Source organism: Anomaloglossus baeobatrachus, chromosome 10 (assembly GCF_048569485.1).
Source record: "Anomaloglossus baeobatrachus isolate aAnoBae1 chromosome 10, aAnoBae1.hap1, whole genome shotgun sequence".
In the NCBI taxonomy this organism is placed as follows: domain Eukaryota; kingdom Metazoa; phylum Chordata; class Amphibia; order Anura; family Aromobatidae; genus Anomaloglossus; species Anomaloglossus baeobatrachus.
The window spans coordinates 192,521,171-192,544,970 of NC_134362.1; the positions used below are offsets into that span (position 1 = coordinate 192,521,171).

Sequence of the window (23,800 nt, forward strand, 5' to 3'; positions counted from 1 at the left end):
GCACACAAAAATATATGCACATACCGTGCAACACACACATTTGTGCAAAACATACCTCCCCCCAAAACACACACACGCACCCCACACACACACAACGCTCCACAAACAATGCAACACACATACAACACTGCTCTCACCCCCCGCCACACCCAGACAACACCCAGAACATTTACAGCGCCCTACACAAACACTGGCAACTACACACAACAACATTATATATATATATATATATTATATATAACAAAAATCATACATGAACTACACAATACGTAAATTCTAGAATACCCGATGCGTAGAATCCGGCCACCTTCTAGTATAATTATAATTAACGTGGCTGGTTTAGCTTTAACAGATCATTTCTTAGTGAGAATATTTTAATAATAATAATTAATAATATTTATTCATTTATATAGTGCTATTAATTCCACAGCGCTTTACATACAATGACAACACTGTCCCCATTGGGGCTCACAATCTAAGTTCCCTATCATTTTTAATATCTACATCTCACTTATAGCACGATTTATCCTCATTAGATTAAAAAGCAAAAATGGGGTTCAAAGAGTGAATAATGTTGAAATATTAACATTATCCTTTTTTTTTTTAAATTACTTTTTAACAGGGAAACTGACACAAGGGAAAAACAACAAAAAGTTTGTCTTTTCACTGGAACCCAAAGATCCAAAGGATCCTGCTGTAGATTTTGCAACTGAGAAATTGGAGGAGCTGTTTCAATGGTACAACAATATCCATAAAATAATACATGAAAAGGGAGCAGAGGTAAGTGACGGGGGACACGTGAGATTTAGGAGAGAGATTGATTGAATTGGCAACCAACAAAAACATGCATACAGCGCTGAAGCATAATACAGAGTATATAACTCAGGATCAGTAATGTAATGTATGTACACAGTGACTGCACCAGCAGAATAGTGAGTGCAGCTCTGGAGTATAATACAGGAGGTAACTCAGGATCAGTAATGTAATGTATGTACACAGTGACTGCACCAGCAGAATAGTGAGTGCAGCTCTGGAGTATAATACAGGAGGTAACTCAGGATCAGTAATGTAATGTATGTACACAGTGACTGCACCAGCAGAATAGTGAGTGCAGCTCTGGAGTATAATACAGAGTATATAACTCAGGATCAGTAATGTAATGTATGTACACAGTGACTGCACCACCAGAATAGTGAGTGCAGCTCTGGAGTATAATACAGGATGTAACTCAGGATCAGTAAAGTAATGTATGTACACAGTGACTGCACCAGCAGAATAGTGAGTGCAGCTCTGGAGTATAATACAGGATGTAACTCAGGATCAGTAATGTAATGTATGTACACAGTGACTCCACCAGCAGAATAGTGAGTGCAGCTCTGGAGTATAATACAGAAGGTAACTCAGGATCAGTAATGTAATGTATGTACAAAGTGACTGCACCAGCAGAATAATGAGTGCAGCTCTGGAGGATAATACAGGATATAACTCAGGATCAGTAATGTAATGTATGTACACAGTGACTCCACCAGCAGAATAGTGAGTGCAGCTCTGGAGTATAATACAGGATGTAACTCGGGATCAGTAATGTAATTTATCTACACAGTGACAGCACCAGCAAAATAGTGAGTGCAGCTCTGGAGTATAATACAGGAGGTAACTCAAGATCAGTAATGTAATGTATGTACACAGTGACTGCACCAGCAGAATAGTGAGTGCAGCTCTGGAGTATAATACAGGATGTAACTCAGGATCAGTAATGTAATGTATGTACACAATGACTGCACCAGCAGAATAGTGAGTGCAGCTCTGGAGAATAATAAAGGATATAACTCAGTATCAGTAATGTAATGTATGTACACAGTGACTGCACCAGCAGAATAGTGAGTGCAGCTCTGGACTATATAACTCAGGATCAGTAATGTAATGTATGTACACAGTGACTGCACCAGCAGAATAGTGAGTGCAGCTCTGGAGTATAATACAGAGTATAACTCAGGATCAGTAATGTAATCTATGTACACAGTGACTGCACCAGCAGAATAGTGAGTGCAGCTCTGAAGTATAATACAGGAGGTAACGCAGGATCAGTAATGTAATGTATGTACACAGTGACTGCACCAGCAGAATAGTGAGTGCAGCTCTGGAGAATAATACAGGATATAACTCAGGATCAGTAATGTAATGTATGTACACAGTGACTGCACCAGCAGAATAGTGAGTGCAGCTCTGGAGTATAATACAGGATGCATCTCAGGATCAGTAATGTAATGTATGTACACAGTGACTGCACCAGCAGAATAGTGAGTGAAGCTCTGGAGTATATAACTCAGGATCAGTAATGTAATGTATGTACACAGTGACTGCACCAGCAGAATAGTGAGTGCAGCTCTGGAGTATAATACAGAGTATAACTCAGGATCAGTAATGTAATGTATGTACACAGTGACTGCACCAGCAGAATAGTGAGTGCAGCTCTGGAGTATAATACAGGGTGTAACTCAGGATCAGTAATGTAATGTATGTACACAGTGACTCCACCAGCAGAATAGTGAGTGCAGCTCTGGAGTATAATACAGAAGGTAACTCAGGATCAGTAATGTAATGTATGTACAAAGTGACTGCACCAGCAGAATAGTGAGTGAAGCTCTGGAGTATATAACTCAGGATCAGTAATGTAATGTATGTACACAGTGACTGCACCAGCAGAATAGTGAGTGCAGCTCTGGAGTATAATACAGGAGGTAACTCAGGATGAGTAATGTATGTACACAGTGACTGCATCAGCAGAATAGTGAGTGCAGCTCTGGAGGATAATACAGGAGGTAACTCAGGATCAGTAATGTATGTACACAGTTACTGCACCAGCAGAATAGTGAGTGCAGCTCTGGAGGATAATACAGGAGGTAACTCAGGATGAGTAATGTATGTACACAGTGACTGCAACCGCAGAATAGTGAGTGCAGCTCTGGAGTATAATACAGGAGGTAACTCAGGATGAGTAATGTATGTACACAGTGACTGCACCAGCAGAATAGTGAGTGCAGCTCTGGAGGATAATACAGGAGGTAACTCAGGATCAGTAATGTATGTACACAGTTACTGCACCAGCAGAATAGCGAGTGCAGCTCTGGAGTATATAACTCAGGATCAGTAATGTATGTACATAGTGACTGCACCAGCAGAATAGTGAGTGCAGCTCTGGAGTATATAACTCAGGATCAGTATGGGATAAACATGGCTAAACCATTGGGTGTGCCAGAGCTACGCTTTTCAGTAAACCTGAGTCTCGTCATAAAATGCGAAACGATATTCAAAAGGAGATCATTTTCTTAAAAGATTAAACAACACAATTGTATATTATGATGCTGGTTAACTATTTCTCCACATCCCCACCTACCATACACATGTATGCTCTGCTTTACTGTGCATGCATATGTATTCAGTTGGGAAAAGGTCCAACATGTCGTTCCCTTCTTTTCCTTTTACCATCTAGTGTTGGGGTATTGTCAGGATACCTCCATACTTAATATATGGCCCCCAGTTACAGCTAAATTTGCAGATTTGGCCAACGTGCATCTGTGTATGGCTAATTATGGGACATATTTAGCCCGTTGGATGCTTGCAATGGGTGCCTCTCTTTAATTATATATATATATATATATATATATATATATATATCTATCTATCTATATCTATATCTATAATTGCCTTATTCTGTCTGTCTGTCTGTCATGCTCCGAAATTGTGTCCTTACGGTGACACAAAGCTGATTGGCCGCTGGGCTCGCCATGGCCCCGCCCCCCCACACGGATTGGCCTCTCGCCCCGGCTCTCTGCAGGCCCCGCCCCCCTCACGCAATGCACGCTCGCTCTGGCCCAACTGACACGGAGCCGCGACTCCCAGGTGAGTACACACACACACATCAGATCACACACACCTCACACATCACATCCACACACATCACAACATGCTGGGATATCGCTTGCTTCTACACCGGCTCCGTCAGGATCCCAGCAGCGCCACACATAACCTTGCGATGCTGGCATCTTGACGGAGGCCGTGAAAGCTGGTAACCATTATACACATCGGGTAACTAAGGTCCCTTAGTTACCCGATGTGTATCATAGTTACCAGTGTACACCGGCTCACACTCACTCTCACACACACCTCACACACACATCACATCGCATCCACACATCAAGGTCCTGCAGCGGCGGAAAATACAGACACATAACAGCACACACACACACATACACACACACACACATACACACACACAAATCAGATCACACTCACTCTCACACACACATCGCATCCACATACTCACAACATCCTGGGATATCGCTTGCTTCTCGGCGGCGATACTGTGCTGTTGTGAGCTTCCAGGACCTGCGGGAGGATCACATGGCCAGAAGCATGTGATATCCCCGGATGTTGTGAGTATAAGCGCGTATGTGCGATATCGTCAGTGTCTGTGTGTGTGAGTGGATGCGATCGGGTGTGTGTGAGTGGATGCGATCGGGTGTGTGTGAGTGGATGCGATCGGGTGTGTGTGAGTGGATGCGATCGGGTGTGTGAGTGTCGGCAGAGGAGCACGGCGTGCTGGAGGAGGCTGGGAGCAGAGAGGCTGATCATGGGGAAGGCTGGGAGGAGAGAGGCTGATGCTGGGGGAGGCTGGGAGGGGGAGGCTGGGACGAGGGAGGCTGATGCTGGTGGAGGCTGATGCTTGGGGAGGCTGATGCTGGGGGAGGCTGGAAGGAGAGAGGCTAATGCTGGTGGAGGCTGATGCTTGGGGAGGCTGATGCTGGGGGAGACTGGGAGGGGAAGGCTGATGCTGAGGGAGGCTGGGAGGAAGGAGGCTGGGAGGAGAGAGGCTGATCCTGGGGAAGGCTGGGAACGGGAGGCTGAGGCTGGAAGGAGAGAGGCTGATGCTGGGGGAGGCTGGAAGGAGAGAGGCTGATGCTGGTGGAGGCTGATGCTTGGGGAGGCTGATGCTGGGGGAGGCTGATGCTGGGGGAGGCTGATGCTGGGGGAGACTGGGAGCGGAAGGCTGATGCTGAGGGAGGCTGGGAGGAAGGAGGCTGGGAGGAGAGAGGCTGATCCTGGGGAAGGCTGGGAAGGGGAGGCTGATGCTGGGGGAGGCTGGAAGGAGAGAGGCTGATGCTGGTGGAGGCTGATGCATGGGGAGGCTGATGCTGGGGGAGACTGGGAGCGGAAGGCTGATGCTGAGGGAGGCTGGGAGGGGGAGGCTGGGAGGAAGGAGGCTGGGAGGAGAGAGGCTGATCCTCGGGAAGGCTGGGAAGGGGAGGCTGATGCTGAGGGAAGCTGGAAGGAGAGAGGCTGATGCTGGGGGAGGCTGGAAGGAGAGAGGCTGAGGCTGGGAGGAGAGAGGCTGATGCTGGGGAAGGCTGATGCTGAGGGAGGCTGGGAGGGGAAAGCTGATGCTGGGGAAGGCTGGGAGGACGGAGGCTGGGAGGAGAGAGGCTGATCCTGGGGAAGGCTGGGAGAGGGAGGCTGATGCTGGCGGAGGCTGATGCTGGGGGAGGCTGGAAGGAGAGAGGCTGATGCTGGTGGAGGCTGATGCTTGGGGAGGCTGGGAGAGGGAGGCTGATGCTGAGGGAGGCTGGGAGGAGGGAGGCTGGGAGAGGTAGGCTGGGAGAGGTAGGCTGAGAGAAGAGAGGCTGATGCACACACACACACACACACACACACACACACACACACACACACACACACACACACACACGCGCGCGCGCGCGCACTGCACAACACACCACACACACACACACACACACACTGGGAACCACAAACAACTGCCCTACACAGACACCCACACATACAGACAACGCTGCACACACACAACACCCAACACACAAACACCGCGGCACACACAAATATACGCACATACCGCACAACACACACATTGCACAAAACATACATCCCCCCAAAACACACCACACACACACAAACCGCGCAACACACACACACACAACGCTACAGACACACAGCGCTCCACAAACAACGCAACACACGCAACACACATACAACACCGCTCTCACCCCCCGTCACACCCAGACAACACCCAGAACATGTACAGCGCCTACACAAACACTTGGTAACTACACACAACAACATCTATATATATATATATACAAAAATCATACATGAACTACACAATACGTAAATTCTAGAATACCCGATGCGTAGAATCGGGCCACCTTCTAGTCTATATATATAATTGCCTTATTCTGTCTGTCTGTCTGTCATGCTCCAAAATTGTGTCACGGTGACATGTCCTTACGGTGACACAAAGCTGATTGGCCGCTGGGTTCGCCATGGCCCCGCCCCCCCACACGGATTGGCCTCTCGCCCCGGCTGCGCCCCCACACGGATTGGCCAGCCGCTCGCCCAGGCTCTGCCCCCCCCCACAGATTGGCCTCTCGCCCCGGCACCCTGCAGGCATTGGCAACTCGCCCACGCCACGCCCCGCCCCCCTCACGCAATAGACTTTAGCTCTCGCCCCCCCCCCCGCCCCGCATTGCCCGAACTGACACGGTCACGGAGCCACGAATCCCAGGTGAGTACTGTACTCCCCCCCCCCCCCTTTCCCCCCTCACCAACGGGAGCCCACATCAGCGTACGCCGCCGCCGTATGCTGGTGTTGGCTCCCGTGCGAGCGGGGGACGTGTTGCGCTGGTAACCATGCTTGCATAGTTACCAGTAAATCAAGGTCCTGCAGCGGCGGGACTTCCACACGCACAAACATAACAGCACACACACACGCATACACATACACATCAGATCGCACTCACTCTCACACACACCTCACACACACCTCACACACACCTCACACACACCTCACACACACCTCACACACACCTCACACACACCTCACACACACATCGCATCCACATACTCACAGCATCCGGCGATATCGCTTGCTTCTCGGCCTCGATACTGTGCTGTTGTGATCTTCCAGGACCTGACGGAGGATCACATGGCCAGAAGCATGTGGTATGTCCGGATGTTGTGAGTATCAGCGCGTATGTGCGATATCGTCAGTGTCTGTGTGTGTGAGTGGATGCGATCGGGTGTGTGTGAGTGGATGCGATCGGGTGTGTGTGAGTGGATGCGATCGGGTGTGTGTGAGTGGATGCGATCGGGTGTGTGTGAGTGGATGCGATCGGGTGTGTGTGAGTGGATGCGATCGGGTGTGTGTGAGTGGATGCGATCGGGTGTGTGTGAGTGGATGCGATCGGGTGTGTGTGAGTGGATGCGATCGGGTGTGTGTGAGTGGATGCGATCGGGTGTGTGAGTGTCGGCAGAGGAGCACGGCGTGCTGGAGGAGGCTGGGAGCAGAGAGGCTGATCATGGGGAAGGCTGGGAGGAGAGAGGCTGATGATGGGGGAGGCTGGGAGGGGGAGGCTGATGCTGGGGGAGGCTGGGACGAGGGAGGCTGATGCTGGTGGAGGCTGATGCTTGGGGAGGCTGATGCTGGGGGAGGCTGGAAGGAGAGAGGCTAATGCTGGTGGAGGCTGATGCTTGGGGAGGCTGATGCTGGGGGAGACTGGGAGGGGAAGGCTGATGCTGAGGGAGGCTGGGAGGAAGGAGGCTGGGAGGAGAGAGGCTGATCCTGGGGAAGGCTGGGAACGGGAGGCTGATGCTGATGGAGGCTGGAAGGAGTGAGGCTGATGCTGGGGGAGGCTGGAAGGAAAGAGGCTGATGCTGGTGGAGGCTGATGCTTGGGGAGGCTGATGCTGGGGGAGACTGGGAGCGGAAGGCTGATGCTGAGGGAGGCTGGGAGGGGGAGGCTGGGAGGAAGGAGGCTGGGAGGAAGGAGGCTGGGAGGAAGGAGGCTGGGAGGAGAGAGGCTGAACCTGGGGAAGGCTGGGAAGGGGAGGCTGATGCTGGGGGAGGCTGGAAGGAGAGAGGCTGATGCTGGCGGAGGCTGATGCTTGGGGAGGCTGATGCTGGGGGAGACTGGGAGCGGAAGGCTGATGCTGAGGGAGGCTGGGAGGAAGGAGGCTGGGAGGAGAGAGGCTGATCCTCGGGAAGGCTGGGAAGGGGAGGCTGATGCTGAGGGAAGCTGGAAGGAGAGAGGCTGATGCTGGGGGAGGCTGGAAGGAGAGAGGCTGAGGCTGGGAGGAGAGAGGCTGATGCTGGGGAAGGCTGATGCTGAGGGAGGCTGGGAGGGGAAAGCTGATGCTGGGGAAGGCTGGGAGGACGGAGGCTGGGAGGAGAGAGGCTGTTCCTGGGGAAGGCTGGGAGAGGGAGGCTGATGCTGGAGGAGGCTGGAAGGAAAGAGGCTGATGCTGGCGGAGGCTGATGCTGGGGGAGGCTGGAAGGAGAGAGTCTGATGCTGGTGGAGGCTGATGCTTGGGGAGGCTGGGAGAGGGAGGCTGATGCTGAGGGAGGCTGGGAGGAGGGAGGCTGGGAGAGGTAGGCTGAGAGAAGAGAAGCTGATGCTGGGGGAGGCTGATGCTGGGGGAGGCTGGGAGAGGGAGGCTGATGCTGGGGGAGGGTGGGAGGAGGGAGGCTGGGAGGAGAGAGGCTGATGCTGGGGAAGGCTGGGAGGAGAGAGGCTGATGCTGGGGACAGAGAGGAGAGGCTGATGCTGGGAGGAGAGAGGCTCATGCTAGGATGAGAGAGGCTGATGCTGGGAGGAGAGAGGCTGATGCTGGGAGGAGAGAGGCTGATGCTGGGGGCAGAGAAGCTGATGCTGGGGGCAGAGAAGCTGATGCTGGGGGCAGAGAGGCTGATGCTGGTGCAGCATGGGGGATGGAGCACGATGGGGGGTGCGCAGCATCGGGGATGGAGCATGATGGGGGGGTGCGCAGCATCGGGGATGGAGCACGATGGGGAGTTCACAGCATTTGGGATGGAGCACGTTTGGGAGTGCGCAGCATGGCGGGTGGAGCACGTTTGGGAGTGCGCAGCATGGGAGATGGAGCACGATAGGGGGTGCGCAGCATAGGGGATGGAGCACGATGGGGAGTGCGCTGCATGGGGGATGGAGCACGATGGGGAGTGCGGAGTATGGCGGATGGAGCACGTTTGGGAGTGCGCAGCATGGCGGATGGAGCACGTTTGGGAGTGCGCAGCATGGCGGATGGAGCACGTTTGGGAGTGCGCAGCATGGCGGATGGAGCACGATGGGGGGTGCGCAGCATAGGGGATGGAGCACGATGGGGAGTGCGCTGCATGGGGGATGGAGCACGATGGGGAGTGCGCTGCATGGGGGATGGAGCACGTTTGGGAGTGCGCACCTCCCCCCAAAACACACACACACACACACACACACACACACACACACGCGCGCACTGCACAACACACCACACACCACACATCACACACACACACACACACACTGGGAACCACAAACAACTGCCCTACACAGACACCCACACACACAGACAACGCTGCGCACACACAGCACCCAACACACAAACACCGCGGCACACACAAATATACGCACATACCGCACAACACACACATTGCACAAAACATACCTCCCCCCAAAACACACCACACACACACAAACCGCGCAACACACACACACAACGCTACAGACACACAGCGCTCCACAAACAACGCAACACACATACAACACCGCTCTCACCCCCCGTCACACCCAGACAACACCCAGAACATGTACAGCCCCTACACAAACACTTGGTAACTACACACAACAACATCTATATATATATAACAAAAATCATACATGAACTACACAATACGTAAATTCTAGAATACCCGATGCGTAGAATCGGGCCACCTTCTAGTATATATATATATACATACCGTATATGTATATACCGTATATATATATATATTACATTATATATATATATATATATATATATATACACATATATATATATATATATATATATATATATATATATATAAAAAAATATTATATTATATATATTTTATTTATATATATTATATATATCATATATTATATATTTATATATAATATACTATCATTATTTGTAAGCATTGCACGTCCCTCATCATTAGGCCGTTTTTAGCCCACCAGGGCACTGGACGGGCCCTGCTAACATGCAATCAATCCTAATGCATTGTGGTGATGCGATCCTCTCCGCGTCGCTCCCAGCCAGCGGCTAATCAGCATAAGGCAGATCTGCAGAGACAATTAGCGGTTTCATTTACAGCACAATTCACTGCTGGACCTTTCTGGGTAAAAGGGTTAAGGGCTAGGAGATTGTTTTTTTTATTATAATAAGCAAAATTAGGTTTCAATCAGCTCCTAATGCAAACATCTGGAGTTAAGTGACTCTGACATCAGCCACTTGTCTTGATTGCTAGCGACATGAATATGTTTAATCGCAATTGGCATATTATACATTTTAAATTGCTTTTCCCATTGACTTTAACAACCCCCATACATATTTATGTCCCTGCCTCACACTGCCACAAAAGGTCGCTTTATTTAAAGTTTAATTTGTCAATTTGTTGGTTAATATACATTTTTTTTTAGGCAGGGGTTACACATAGCGGTCAATGCTGATCTATCGGGCGTAATACAGGCTGGATGTGAGCTCTGTGTCTCTCTCCCAGTAATATAGGTTGGATGTGAGATCTGTGTGTCTCTCCCAGTAATATAGGCTGGATGTGAGCTCTGTGTGTCTCTCCCAGTAATATAGGCTGGATGTGAGCTCTGTGTGTCTCTCCCAGTAATATAGGCTGGATGTGAGCTCTGTATCTCTCCCAGTAATATAGGCTGGATGTGAGGTCTGTGTGTCTCTCCCAGTAATATAGGCTGGATGTGAGGTCTGTGTGTCTCTCCCAGTAATATAGGCTGGATGTGAGCTCTGTGTGTCTCTCCCAGTAATATAGGCTGGATGTGAGCTCTGTGTGTCTCTCCCAGTAATATAGGCTGGATGTGAGCTCTGTGTCTCTCCCAGTAATATAGGCTGGATGTGAGCTCTGTGTGTCTCTCCCAGTAATATAGGCTGGATGTGAGCTCTGTGTGTCTCTCCCAGTAATATAGGCTGGATGTGAGCTCTGTATCTCTCCCAGTAATATAGGCTGGATGTGAGCTCTGTGTGTCTCTCCCAGTAATATAGGCTGGATGTGAGCTCTGTGTCTCTCTCCCAGTAATATAGGCTGGATGTGAGCTGTGTGTCTCTCCCAGTAATATAGGCTGGATGTGAGCTCTGTGTGTCTCTCCCAGTAATATAGGCTGGATGTGAGCTCTGTGTATCTCTCCCAGTAATATAGGCTGGATGTAATCTCTGTGTGTCTCTCCCAGTAATATAGGCTGGATGTGAGCTGTGTGTCTCTCCCAGTAATATAGGCTGGATGTGAGGTCTGTGTGTCTCTCCCAGTAATATAGGCTGGATGTGAGCTCTGTGTGTCTCTCCCAGTAATATAGGCTGGATGTGAGCTGTGTGTCTCTCCCAGTAATATAGGCTGGATGTGAGCTGTGTGTCTCTTCCAGTAATATAGGCTGGATGTGAGGTCTGTGTGTATCTCCCAGTAATATAGGCTGGATGTGAGGTCTGTGTGTCTCTCCCAGTGATATAGGCTGGATGTGAGCTCTGTGTGTCTCTCCCAGTAATATAGGCTGGATGTGATCTCTGTGTGTCTCTCCCAGCAATATAGGCTGGATGTGAGGTCTGTTTGTCTCTCCCAGTAATATAGGCTGGATGTGAGCTGTGTGTCTCTCCCTGTAATATAGGCTGGATGTGAGCTCTGTGTGTCTCTCCCAGTAATATAGGCTGGATATGAGCTGTGTCTCTCTCCCAGTAATATAGGCTGGATGTGAGCTCTGTGTGCCTCTCCCAGTAATATAGGCTGGATGTGAGCTCTGTGTGTCTCTCCCAGTAATATAGGCTGGATGTGAGCTGTGTGTCTCTTCCAGTAATATAGGCTGGATTTCAGGTCTGTGTGTCTCTCCCAGTAATATAGGCTGGATGTGAGGTCTGTGTGTCTCTCCCAGTAATACAAGCTGGATGTGAGCTGTGTTTCTCTCCCAGTAATACAGGCTGGATGTGAGGTGTGTGTCTCTTCCAGTAATACAGGCTGGATGTGAGCTGTGTGTCTCTTCCAGTAATATAGGCTGGATGTGAGGTCTGTGTGTCTCTCCCAGTAATATAGGCTGGATGTGAGCTATGTGTCTCTCCCAGTAATATAGGCTGGATGTGAGGTCTGTGTGTCTCTCCCAGTAATATAGGCTGGATGTCAGGTCTGTGTGTCTCTCCCAGTAATATAGGCTGGATGTGAGGTCTGTGTCTCTCCCAGTAATATAGGCTGAATGTGAGCTGTGTGTCTCTCCGAGTAATATAGGCTGGAAGTGAGCTGTGTGTCTCTTCCAGTAATATAGGCTGGATGTGAGCTGTGTGTCTCTTCCAGTAATATAGGCTGGATGTGAGGTCTGTGTGTCTCTCCCAGTAATATAGGCTGGATGTGAGCTCTGTGTGTCTCTCCCAGTAATACAGGCTGGATGTGAGCTCTGTCTTCAATATTTCACATATCAGCAGTTTCTTTCCTGCCTTCATTTCCTCTTCATATGTTTGTTCCTCATCTATAGACTGTTTTCTCTGCCCTCTTTGAGACCGTACATGCTTTTTCCCCTGTCTATGTTGGGAAGATCTGTATACAACTTCCTCCCCTTCCCTGATGCAATCTCTAACACTAATAGAAATACGAGGAAGCATAATGCCATCAGGACTAGGAGAAAAGCTCTGATGGATTTGTACCAGTTTTGCAGATCACTTACAAGCCACCTGCTTGCAACCAAGGCTTGAATTAACTGAATAATGTCACCAGCACCAGTCCTAGGAAGGAAGGGGTGTTTAAGTACCAAGGGAATACTGACAATCAGCAGTAGGGTGGAAGGAGAGCTCCTGCTGGGTCCAAGGAAGAGATGAATCCAGCAGGAAAGTCAGGGAGCATTCTGCGTAGCCAAACACTGTGACCTTCTATAGCCAGAAACCACATGACTGTGTCACACGTGACAACTGATTGGCACACATGTAAAGGGAGTTATTGGCAATTGTAAACCACACTGAAGACATATTTTTAATGATCCTGTGGTGTTCTGGCTCCTGATATTGATTACGTCCGAGCACTGTGGGATCAGGGTCCAGCTGATTATTGGGGTGCTGGTGTGGGACTCCCAATAACCGGATACTGATGACCTAACCCCGAGCAAAGGATATCAGTACAGCATTCCTGGACAGCCATGAGTTGCTTTTCCATTGACTGTCCCATATAATATTTTATTCACTCGGTCGGGTTTCTCCGTCTAACAATCCTAGGGGCATCAGACCTAAATCCCCGGACCCAATTCTTAAAAATAGAAACAAAGCCATTAATATCATGGCTTCTATTATCGTTCTGATAGTTCATTACGAGCCTTCAGAAGGATGAATTAAAGAGGCAGTGATGAATTCGGTGGTGGTGTACCATTGGGCTCCTCATTCGTCACGCTAACCTCATTGTCTCACTTGTCCCCCATCTGCAGGACTTTTTCATCAAGACCTACGAGAAGAATCAGGTTATTGCGAGAGAGATGTCGGAGATTGTGATTTACTGCAAACCGACGAGTGAGGCCAAGGACAATCTAGGTAATGTTGTGAAGAGCTCAACCGTCACGCCCAACCTTGTATCTCCGACCCTGGTCTTCACAGGTCGGCCAGTGGAACTTCTAAATGATAGGAGGATCATTGGTGGTCAAGAGGTCATCACTTATGGTTGGTGGAGACTGTTGGAGCAGCAATGCTGGAGATGTTCCCGGGATATCGTATAAAATTGCCGATTGATATTTTTTTTCCAAAAAGAAACCTAAGCCCTTGTTGTTTTTTGTACATAAGAAATGCAGCTACAATCCATTACTACTCTACGACAGAGTTTTATAAAGGTATTTCCAGGCCTGTATGACCTACAAGCCCAGTAGAGAAGTAGCGGGTCAGGTCAAGGGCTTTTCCCGAAGAGCCGATCCAGTGTTTTCAAGCATCCAAATGAATATAACTGGAATGAGTGTTGGTCACCTACGGTGCCGGCCAAGTGTCACAGTAATAACGATGATGATAAGGCCCAACAGCCTCTTCATTAGAGATGATGCACTCAGTGTCTTCTAAAGAAACCGCTAGAAAACAGTTCAGGATGTCAAGACTAACACACACAACACTCCTTTTTCTCAGAAACAGTGCCACTTTTACGTATAAGTTGTCGCGGGTACTGCAGAATAGCCTCAGTTAAAGTGTGCTTGGCATTTCATCCAAAACAAGGCTGAATGTCTGGTCTTGCTGCCCTTATTAATCCCAACAGGATAGAACTTCTTTTGTTGCACATAGAAGTTTAATAAGTACCGTGTTTCCCCAAAAGTAAGACAGTGTCTTACATTCTTTTTACCCCAAAAGTCCCACTAGGTCTTACTTTCGTTGTATGTCTTATATTGTAAAAAAATCCCACAGCAATCGCAGCAAGTCTCCATGCAATGTACCGTATGGGGACTTGCCGCGATTGCTGCACATGAGGGCACTGAGGCTGCGTGTTTTTGTATGTTGTCCGTGGTCCTGATGGACCACGGACAACATTACTGCAACATCTCTCGGTGGCCGAGCGTTCGGCTGAGCGCCCGACCGCCGGCATGTGACAGCTCTCAGCTGAGCGCTCGGCCGCCGGCATGTCAGGGCTCTCAACTGGGCGCTCGGCCGCCGGCGTGTCAGGGCGCTCAGCTGGGCGCTCGGCCGGTACTGTAAAGAAGAACTGGGCGCTCGGCCGCCGGCATGTCAGGGCACTCAGCTGAGCGCTCGGCCGCCAGCGTGTCAGGGCGCTCGGCTGGGCGCTCGGCTGGGCGCCCGCCCGCCGGCATGTGACGGCTCTCAGCTGGGCGCTCGGCCTCCGGCATGTCAGGGCACTCAGCTGAGCGCTCGGCCGCCGGCGTGTCAGGGCGCTCGGCTGGACGCCCGACAACCGGCATGTGACGGCTCTCAGCTGAGCGCTCGGCCGCCGGCATGTCAGGGCGCTCAGCTGAGCGCTCGGCCGCCGGCGTGTCAGGGCGCTCAGCTGAGCGCTCGGCCGGTACTGTAAAGAAGAACTGGGCACTCGGCCGCCGGCATGTCAGGGCGCTCAGCTGGGCGCTCGGCTGCCGGCATGTCAGGGCGCTCAGCTGAGCACTCGGCCGCCGGTATGTCAGGGTGCTCAGCTGGGCGCTCGGCCGGTACTGTAAAGAAGAAAAAAATAAATAACGCTTTCCGTTTACTATGTCTTACTTTCGGGGTATGTCTTACATTAGCCGACCCCCCCAAAACCTCAACTATGTCTTACTATCGGGGGTGTCTTACTATCGGGAAACACGGTACAAGAAATGTTCCCATCCTCATTAGTCTCTTTCATTAGCATTGTGCCTGCCCTATAGGAACCGGCACTAGCTTCCCTCACTGCGCAGCATGCGCTGATCCTACAGCTGTCCAACAGTCTGCCTGCTGTTTCAGCCCCCATCTCTCCTCCGGTATCAGTTTGTTATACAGGACAATATGACCAGAGATACAAAGACTCTGCTTCTACTTCCTGTAGACAGACAAAGACCCGACCACACTTCCTATAGAGAGACAAAGACCCCACCACACTTCCTGTAGAGAGACAAAGACCCCACCACACTTCCTGTAGAGAGACAAAGACCCCACCACACTTCCTGTAGAGAGACAAAGACCAGACCACACTTCCTATAGAGAGACAAAGACCCGACCACACTTCCTGTAGAGACAAAGACCCGACCAAACTTCCTGTAGAGAGACAAAGACCAGACCACACTTCCTATAGAGAGACAAAGACCCGACCACACTTCCTGTAGAGAGACAAAGACCAGACCACACTTCCTGTAGAGAGACAAAGACCCCACCACACTTCCTGTAGAGAGACAAAGACCCGACCACACTTCCTGTAGAGAGACAAAGACCAGACCACACTTCCTATAGAGAGACAAAGACCCGACCACACTTCCTATAGAGAGACAAAGACCCGACCACACTTCCTGTAGAGAGACAAAGACCAAACCACATTTTCTGTAGAGGGACAAAGACCCAACCACACTTCCTGTAGCGGGACAAAGACCCGACCACACTTCCTGTAGAGAGACAAAGACCCATCCACACCTTCTGTAGAGGGACAAAGACCCAACCACACTTCCTGTAGAGAGACAAAGACCAAACCACACCTTCTGTAGCGGGACAAAGATCAGACCACACTTCATGTACAGAGAAAGACCAGCCCCCACTTCCTGAAGGGAGACAAAGACCCACCTACGCTCCCTGCAGAAAGACACAAATCAGCCCCCACGTCCTATAGAGCGACATAGGCTTGCCCCCACTTCCTAGAGAGACAAGGACCCACCTACAATTCCTGTAGAGATACAAAGACTAGACCCATCCACACTTCCAAAGACCTGAAGACTGATGAAGTGACAAAGACCCACCCCACTTCCTGTAGAGTGACAAAGCTCCACTCCCACTTCCTGCAGTGACAAAGACCCACCCCCACTTCCTGTAGAGTGACAAAGCTCCACTCCCACTTCCTGTAGTGACAAAGCTGCACCCCCACTTCCTGCAGAGTGAAAGACCCACCCCCACTTCCTGTAGAGTGACAAAGCTCCACCCCCACTTCCTGCAGTGACAAAGCTCCACCCCCACTTCCTGCAGTGACAAAGACCCACCCCCACTTCCTGTAGAGTGACAAAGCTCCACCCCCACTTCCTGTAGAGTGACAAAAACCCACCCCCACTTTTTGTAGCGTGACACCCACCCCCACTTCCTGTAGAAAGACAAAGACCTGTCCTCACTTCCTGTAGAGTGACAAAGACCTGCCCCTGTAATGTATTGAAATGGGTGTAATATCATTAGATCTGAGCTGTAATATCAGACACATCCCATTGCCTGATGCTATTTTTCAAAAACAATTTTTGAGGGAATCTCATACAGTCCCTTTAAGAGATCCGATCACTTCATATCCTACATAGAGTCATAGTTTCGGTTGTTTTGGTCGCTCATCACTGGCACTTTCATAAATGGACAGTTTGGGAAATTCAGATTAAAAACACGAGGACAGCATTGTTGGCACGAAATTTATTGTGGAGCGCAGCACCGAGGAGAGATTCCGGTAATGAGTTTAATAGTGCGTGGTGCAGAACTTTCTACAGGAGAAGGCATTGCCTAATTTATGACTCGGTGACAGTTTCCCAAGCGTAATAACTTGTTTCTTTCGCGACATAAATATATTCCATTCTCCCGCCTCAAGCAGGTCCAATTAAAATAACTCATTTAATTATGCAATTATTTTAACTGTCTGGTAATGAGTAATCTGGGGGCTGGCAATTATGAAAGTTAACCTAAGCACATGGTGAAGGTTGCAAATATATATTTTCCATCAATGACAGCTGAAGGTACGGGTGACATTAGTCTGAGGTGCCCCTCAAACTCCTGGAAATTAATATTTAAAGAAATATATTAGCATATTCCAGCGTTAGTGTCCGGGCGCCGTCGTCAATTACGTTGTTCTGTATTTTTAGCATTTTATGATTCATTAGTATAAAGGAAGTGACTGGAGAGACTTCAAGCGCACCAATCACCAGGATTTTCCTGTATAACCTGCAGGCAGTGCTATACTGGCGCTATCAGGCTGATTCTATACATACCTTTAGTTGTCAGCTCGGTTTAGGTTTTGAAACACAAGCAAGTAAAGTTTGTAAAATGAGCAGCTTCTTGAATGACAGCAGCTGCTGATCAGCTGATAGCTGGGGTGGGTATTCATAGTGATTCCCGCCCCAAAGTCTGTCCATCCTCCCCCTGTTATTTATTCTATTCTATTATGTAATCATTTTACTAAGTGACTAGAAGGACCTGTGCTGATGTCATACCCATGTGACCAAATAAGGGCAGGGCCTCAGCTAACATAGCGGATACCAGGAAGTAACATTTTTCTGTTGGTTGAGGCCCCGTCCCTTCTGGTCACATGGGTATGACATCAGCACAGTTCCTTCTTGTCTCTTAGTAAAACGATTCTATAGTAGAGCTTGGACAGGCAGGGGGGGGCAGGAGTCAGTATGAACACCCACCCTTATCTATCAGCTGATCGACAGCTGCTGTCAATCAAAAAGCTGCTCATTTTACAAACTTTACTTGATTGCGTTTCAAAACCTATACATCTGAGCTGACCACTAAAGGTATGTATAGAATCAGCCTGATAGTGCCAGTATAGCACTGGCTTTAGGTTATATAGGAAAATCCTGGTGATTGGTGCGCTTTAAAGTAACGGGCTCCACCTGAATATCCTCCCATTTCCCAGCCACTGATTGGCTGCAGCAGTCAAATGTCTATAACAGAATATGGATAGTCGGTCTCTGTACATTTTGATTTGTTTATACAGCATGTGACTGCTGCAACCAATTACGCATCACAGGAGTAACCGAGTCACACCTCCAGCCAGTGATTGGCTACAGCAGTCACGTCTGTAGCAGGATATGAATAGTTGGTCTCTGTACATTCTGATTTGTTCATACAGCACGTGACTGCTGCAGCCAATCATACCTCTAACTAGTGATTGGCTGCAGCAGTCATATGACTGCAACAGGATATGAATAGTTGGTCTCTGTACATTCTGATTTGTTCATACAGCATGTGACTGCTGTGGCCAATCACATCGCAGGAGTGACTAATGCGTCACACCTCCATCCAATGATTGGCTGCAGCAGTCACATGTCTGTAACAGGATATGGATAGTCTGTCTCGGTACATTCTGATTTGTTCATACAGCATGTGACTGCTGCAGCCAATAACACATCACAGGAGTGACTAATGCGTCACACCTCCAGCCACTGATTGGCTGCAGCAGTCCCATCTGTAACAGGATATGGATAGTGTGTGTCTGTAAATTCTAATTTGTTTATACAGCATGTGACTGCTGCAGCCAATCACAAGTCGCAGGAGTGACTCCAGTCGGTGATTGGCTGCAGTGGTATCATTTTTCAGCATGCTACAAATAAATAAATAAAATCAGTTGTGGACAATCCCTTAAAGGTCACGTGATAATCTGGGGAAAAAAATAAAATAAAGGGCCCCCACACTTCAAAAAGTAGGAGCACATGTATTCTCCAATACGTGTGCTCCTATTTTTTGAAGTGTGGGGGCCCGTTATTTTATTTTTAGGGCTGCATACACAAAATATGTTTAAGTAGACTATCGGCAATAGATGCATACAGGCACTTAAGTTGCAAAAGTCTACGCACCCCATATTGATATGTTCATAAATTCCGGCTTTCATTACCAATGTCTTAATGTTGTTTTTTTTGTATTTATATATACGTATATACAGAGAGACCAGATTTCCGAGAAATCCGATCGTTTGTTGAGAATAAAGCAGAAAGCATCTTAAGGCAGAAAGCCGGTGAACTTCTGAGATATAACCGGAAAGCTTTAACCCGGGTGTACCCCAAGGGACCGAGAGTCGACTCCTCCAACTATGACCCCCAGCACCTCTGGCAATGCGGAGCTCAGATGGTGGCTCTGAACTACCAGACACCAGGTACGGACCCCCAGAAAGGAGCCCCCTGTGCACAGGTTGCACCAATGATATAACCGCCCTTATATACACAATTAGTAAATTTGCTGTTACTGGAGAGACTACTTACCGTATATCTCCCGGATTTGGCAGTTTCATTTACTCACATATCCCGGGGGAAGAGGTGGGAAAACAATACAGATTAATGGCTTATTTCCTTAGGACATTTTACTTTCCGTGTACGTTTTAAGGGTTAAAGGCGACTTCTCATTTGCCGTTAATATGTTATATTGTTACCTGATACAAATGCCGCTGTTCTCCTGAATTTGGCGCCGCTTTTCTTTTGTTCCTGCTCCTCTCCGTTCCCGAGATATGGCCCCAAATTGCCTGGATACTAATGTATTCTTTTAGCCAAGTAGGCGTGGTCCTGAAGAAGCAACTTAGAGAAAACTTGAAGCCCATGCCCACTTGGCTAAATGGACTAGATTGGTCTATAGTGAGGAGAACTCCAGAACGAAAAGCAACGCCAGATTCAGAACAATGGCGCATTTCCATCAAATAGAAATTACATATTTACGGCAAGTGACAGGTCCTCTTTAAAGGGAATCTGTCAGCAGGTTTTTGCTATGTAATCTGAGTGCAGCATAATATAGGGGCTGAGACTCTGATTCCAGCGATGTATCACTTAGTTTACTGGGTGCAGCAGTTGTGATACAATCACAGTTTTCTCTGCTGCAGACCTAGCAGAGCTCAGAATGCGGAGCAGATTATAACTCCACCCACATCACTTACTGTCCACAGAAAACAGCCAATGTATACTGACAGAAAGCTGCTAATCAGTGGTGAGGGACCAGGAGGCATTAGGAGCCTAGTCCTGTAGTGATAATTTCTTGCTGATAAAACACTGATTGTATTGAAACAGTATACAGCAGCTACTAAGTGCAGAGCATGCAGGTAAACAAGGTGCAATACACAGCACAGAGGCTACTAAGTGCAGAGCATGCAGGTAAACAAGGTACAATAAGCAGCACAGAGGCTACTAAGTGCAGAATATGCATGTAAACAAGGTACAATACGCAGCACAGAGGCTACTAAGTGCAGAGCATGCAGGTAAACAAGATATAATACGCAGCACAGAGGCTACTAAGTGCAGAGCATGCAGGTAAACAAGCTACAATACGCAGCACCGAGGCTACTAAGTGCAGAGCACAAGCTACAATACGCAGCACAGAGGCTACTAAGTGCAGAGCATGCAGGTAAACAAGATATAATACACAGCACAGCAGCTACTAAGTGCAGAGCATTCAGGTAAACAAGCTACAATACGCAGCACAGAGGCTACTAAGTGCAGAGCATGCAGGTAAACAAGCTACAATACGCAGCACAGAGGCTACTAAGTGCAGAGCATGCAGGTAAACAAGGTACAATACGCAGCACAGAGGCTACTAAGTGCAGAGCATGCAGGCAAACAAGGTACAATACGCAGCACAGAGGCTACTAAGTGCAGAGCATGCAGGCAAACAAGCTACAATACACAGCACAGAGGCTACTAAGTGCAGAGCATGCAGGTAAACAAGGTACAATACGCAGCACAGAGGCTACTAAGTGCAGAGCATGCAGGTAAACAAGCTACAATACACAGCACAGAGGCTACTAAGTGCAGAGCATGCAGGTAAACAAGGTACAATACGCAGCACAGAGGCTACTAAGTGCAGAGCATGCAGGTAAACAAGCTACAATACGCAGCACAGAGGCTACTAAGTGCAGAGCATGCAGGTAAACAAGGTACAATACGCAGCACAGAGGCTACTAAGTGCAGAGCATGCAGGTAAACAAGCTACAATACACAGCACAGAGGCTATTAAGTGCAGAGCATGCAGGTAAACAAGCTACAATACACAGCACAGAGGCTACTAAGTGCAGAGCATGCAGGTAAACAAGCTACAATACACAGCACAGAGGCTACTAAGTGCAGAGCATGCAGGTAAACAAGCTACAATACGCAGCACGGAGGCTACTAAGTGCAGAGCATGCAGGTAAACAAGCTACAATACGCAGCACAGAGGCTATTAAGTGCAGAGCATGCAGGTAAACAAGCTACAATACACAGCACAGAGGCTACTAAGTGCAGAGCATGCAGGTAAACAAGCTACAATACACAGCACAGAGGCTACTAAGTGCAGAGCATGCAGGTAAACAAGCTACAATACGCAGCACGGAGGCTACTAAGTGCAGAGCATGCAGGTAAACAAGCTACAATACGCAGCACAGAGGCTATTAAGTGCAGAGTATGCAGGTAAACAAGCTACAATACACAGCACAGAGGCTACCAAGTGCAGAGTATGCAGGTAAACAAGCTACAATACGCAGCACAGAGGCTACCAAGTGCAGAGTATGCAGGTAAACAAGCTACAATACACAGCACAGAGGCTACCAAGTGCAGAGTATGCAGGTAAACAAGCTACAATACACAGCACAGAGGCTACTAAGTGCAGAGCATGCAGGTAAACAAGCTACAATACACAGCACAGAGGCTACTAAGTGCAGAGCATGCAGGTAAACAAGCTACAATACACAGCACAGAGGCTACCAAGTGCAGAGTATGCAGGTAAACAAGCTACAATACGCAGCACAGAGGCTACTAAGTGCAGAGTATGCAGGTAAACAAGCTACAATACGCAGCACGGAGGCTACTAAGTGCAGAGCATGCAGGTAAACAAGCTACAATACGCAGCACAGAGGCTACTAAGTGCAGAGCACAAGCTACAATACGCAGCACAGAGGCTACTAAGTGCAGAGCATGCAGGTAAACAAGCTACAATACGCAGCACGGAGGCTATTAAGTGCAGAGTATGCAGGTAAACAAGCTACAATACACAGCACAGAGGCTACCAAGTGCAGAGTATGCAGGTAAACAAGCTACAATACGCAGCACAGAGGCTACTAAGTGCAGAGTATGCAGGTAAACAAGCTACAATACGCAGCACGGAGGCTACTAAGTGCAGAGCATGCAGGTAAACAAGCTACAATACGCAGCACAGAGGCTACTAAGTGCAGAGTATGCAGGTAAACAAGCTACAATACGCAGCACGGAGGCTATTAAGTGCAGAGCATGCAGGCAAACAAGCTACAATACGCAGCACAGAGGCTATTAAGTGCAGAGTATGCAGGTAAACAAGCTAATAATTTCTTGCCTTCTCCTCTATTTCCAGATCGATACATGCAAATAAATAATTCCATGTTCACCCACAACGGCCGATGTGGATACATTTTACAGCCAGAGTGTATGAGACAAGACTCCTATGACACCAGTGTTTCCAGGAGACGGGCACAAATGGTTTTGACCATTAAGGTAAGAGATAAATTAGGGCAGGTGACTGAATTAAAGGATGAATGAAGCTAAAAGGAGGATAAATCAGAAGTGCTTCACCCTCTCAGGTCATTGGAGCTCGTCATCTGCCAAAGCCGGGCCGTGGTATCGCCTGTCCGTTCGTAGAGGTGGAGATATGTGGGGGAGAAGCCGACAATAACAAGTTCCGGACCAGCGTAGTCAGTGAGTACGAGGCTTTTTTATTATTAATTTACTAGGCAACGTTTTAAATAGTCTTTGTTAAAAAAAAAAAAATGTCTGCAAGTTCTCTATCTAGCTGAATGGTCTGCTCCTTGGTGTGAAGGCTGTCTCTGCTCCCTCCCTTCTCTCAGTATTAGAGATGGCAGCAGGGATTTGTATATAGATCTCTAAATGTCGAGAGGATGGGGGAAAGCATCTAGAGTCTCAGTGAGGGCAAAGAAAATGGGCTACAGATAAGGAGGAAAACACATGGAGAGGACACGTCCATCAGAACTGATTCTTGGTATGGAGAATGTCTCTGCTCCCTCCCTTCTCTCAGTATTAGAGATGGCAGCAGGGAGTTGTATATAGATCTCTAAATGTGGAGAGGATGGGGGAAAGCATCTACAGTCTAAGTGAGGGCAGAGAAAATGGGCTACAGATAAGAAGGAAAACACATGGAGAGGACATGTGCAGGAAAGAAGCTGGGCTGGCATATGAGCTAATAGAGTAGATATACAACTTGGTCACATCCAGCCTATATTACTTGGAAAAACAATCCCTATAATATATAGATCTCTACAATGTCGAGAGGATGGGGGAAAGCATCTAGAGTCTCAGTGAGGGCAGAGAAAATGGGCTACAGATAAGGAGGAAAACACATGGAGAGGACATGTCCACCAGAACTGCTCCTTGGTATGGCGAATCTCTGCTCCCTCCCTT

The 23,800-nt window shown here is 48.6% G+C and overlaps 1 protein-coding gene across 2 annotated transcripts in view; it reads left to right on the forward strand.

The window, feature by feature from the left end:
* PLCG2 (phospholipase C gamma 2) overlaps positions 1-23,800 on the forward strand; it is a 187,625-nt gene that overhangs the window by 141,916 nt on the left and 21,909 nt on the right. For both annotated transcript variants that reach the window (XM_075326077.1, XM_075326078.1), the window contains exons 25-29: positions 623-780; positions 13,496-13,598; positions 19,342-19,551; positions 22,740-22,879; positions 22,966-23,080. In XM_075326077.1, coding sequence (XP_075182192.1) covers positions 623-780; positions 13,496-13,598; positions 19,342-19,551; positions 22,740-22,879; positions 22,966-23,080 — 726 coding nt within the window. The remainder of the gene's footprint in view (positions 1-622; positions 781-13,495; positions 13,599-19,341; positions 19,552-22,739; positions 22,880-22,965; positions 23,081-23,800) is intronic.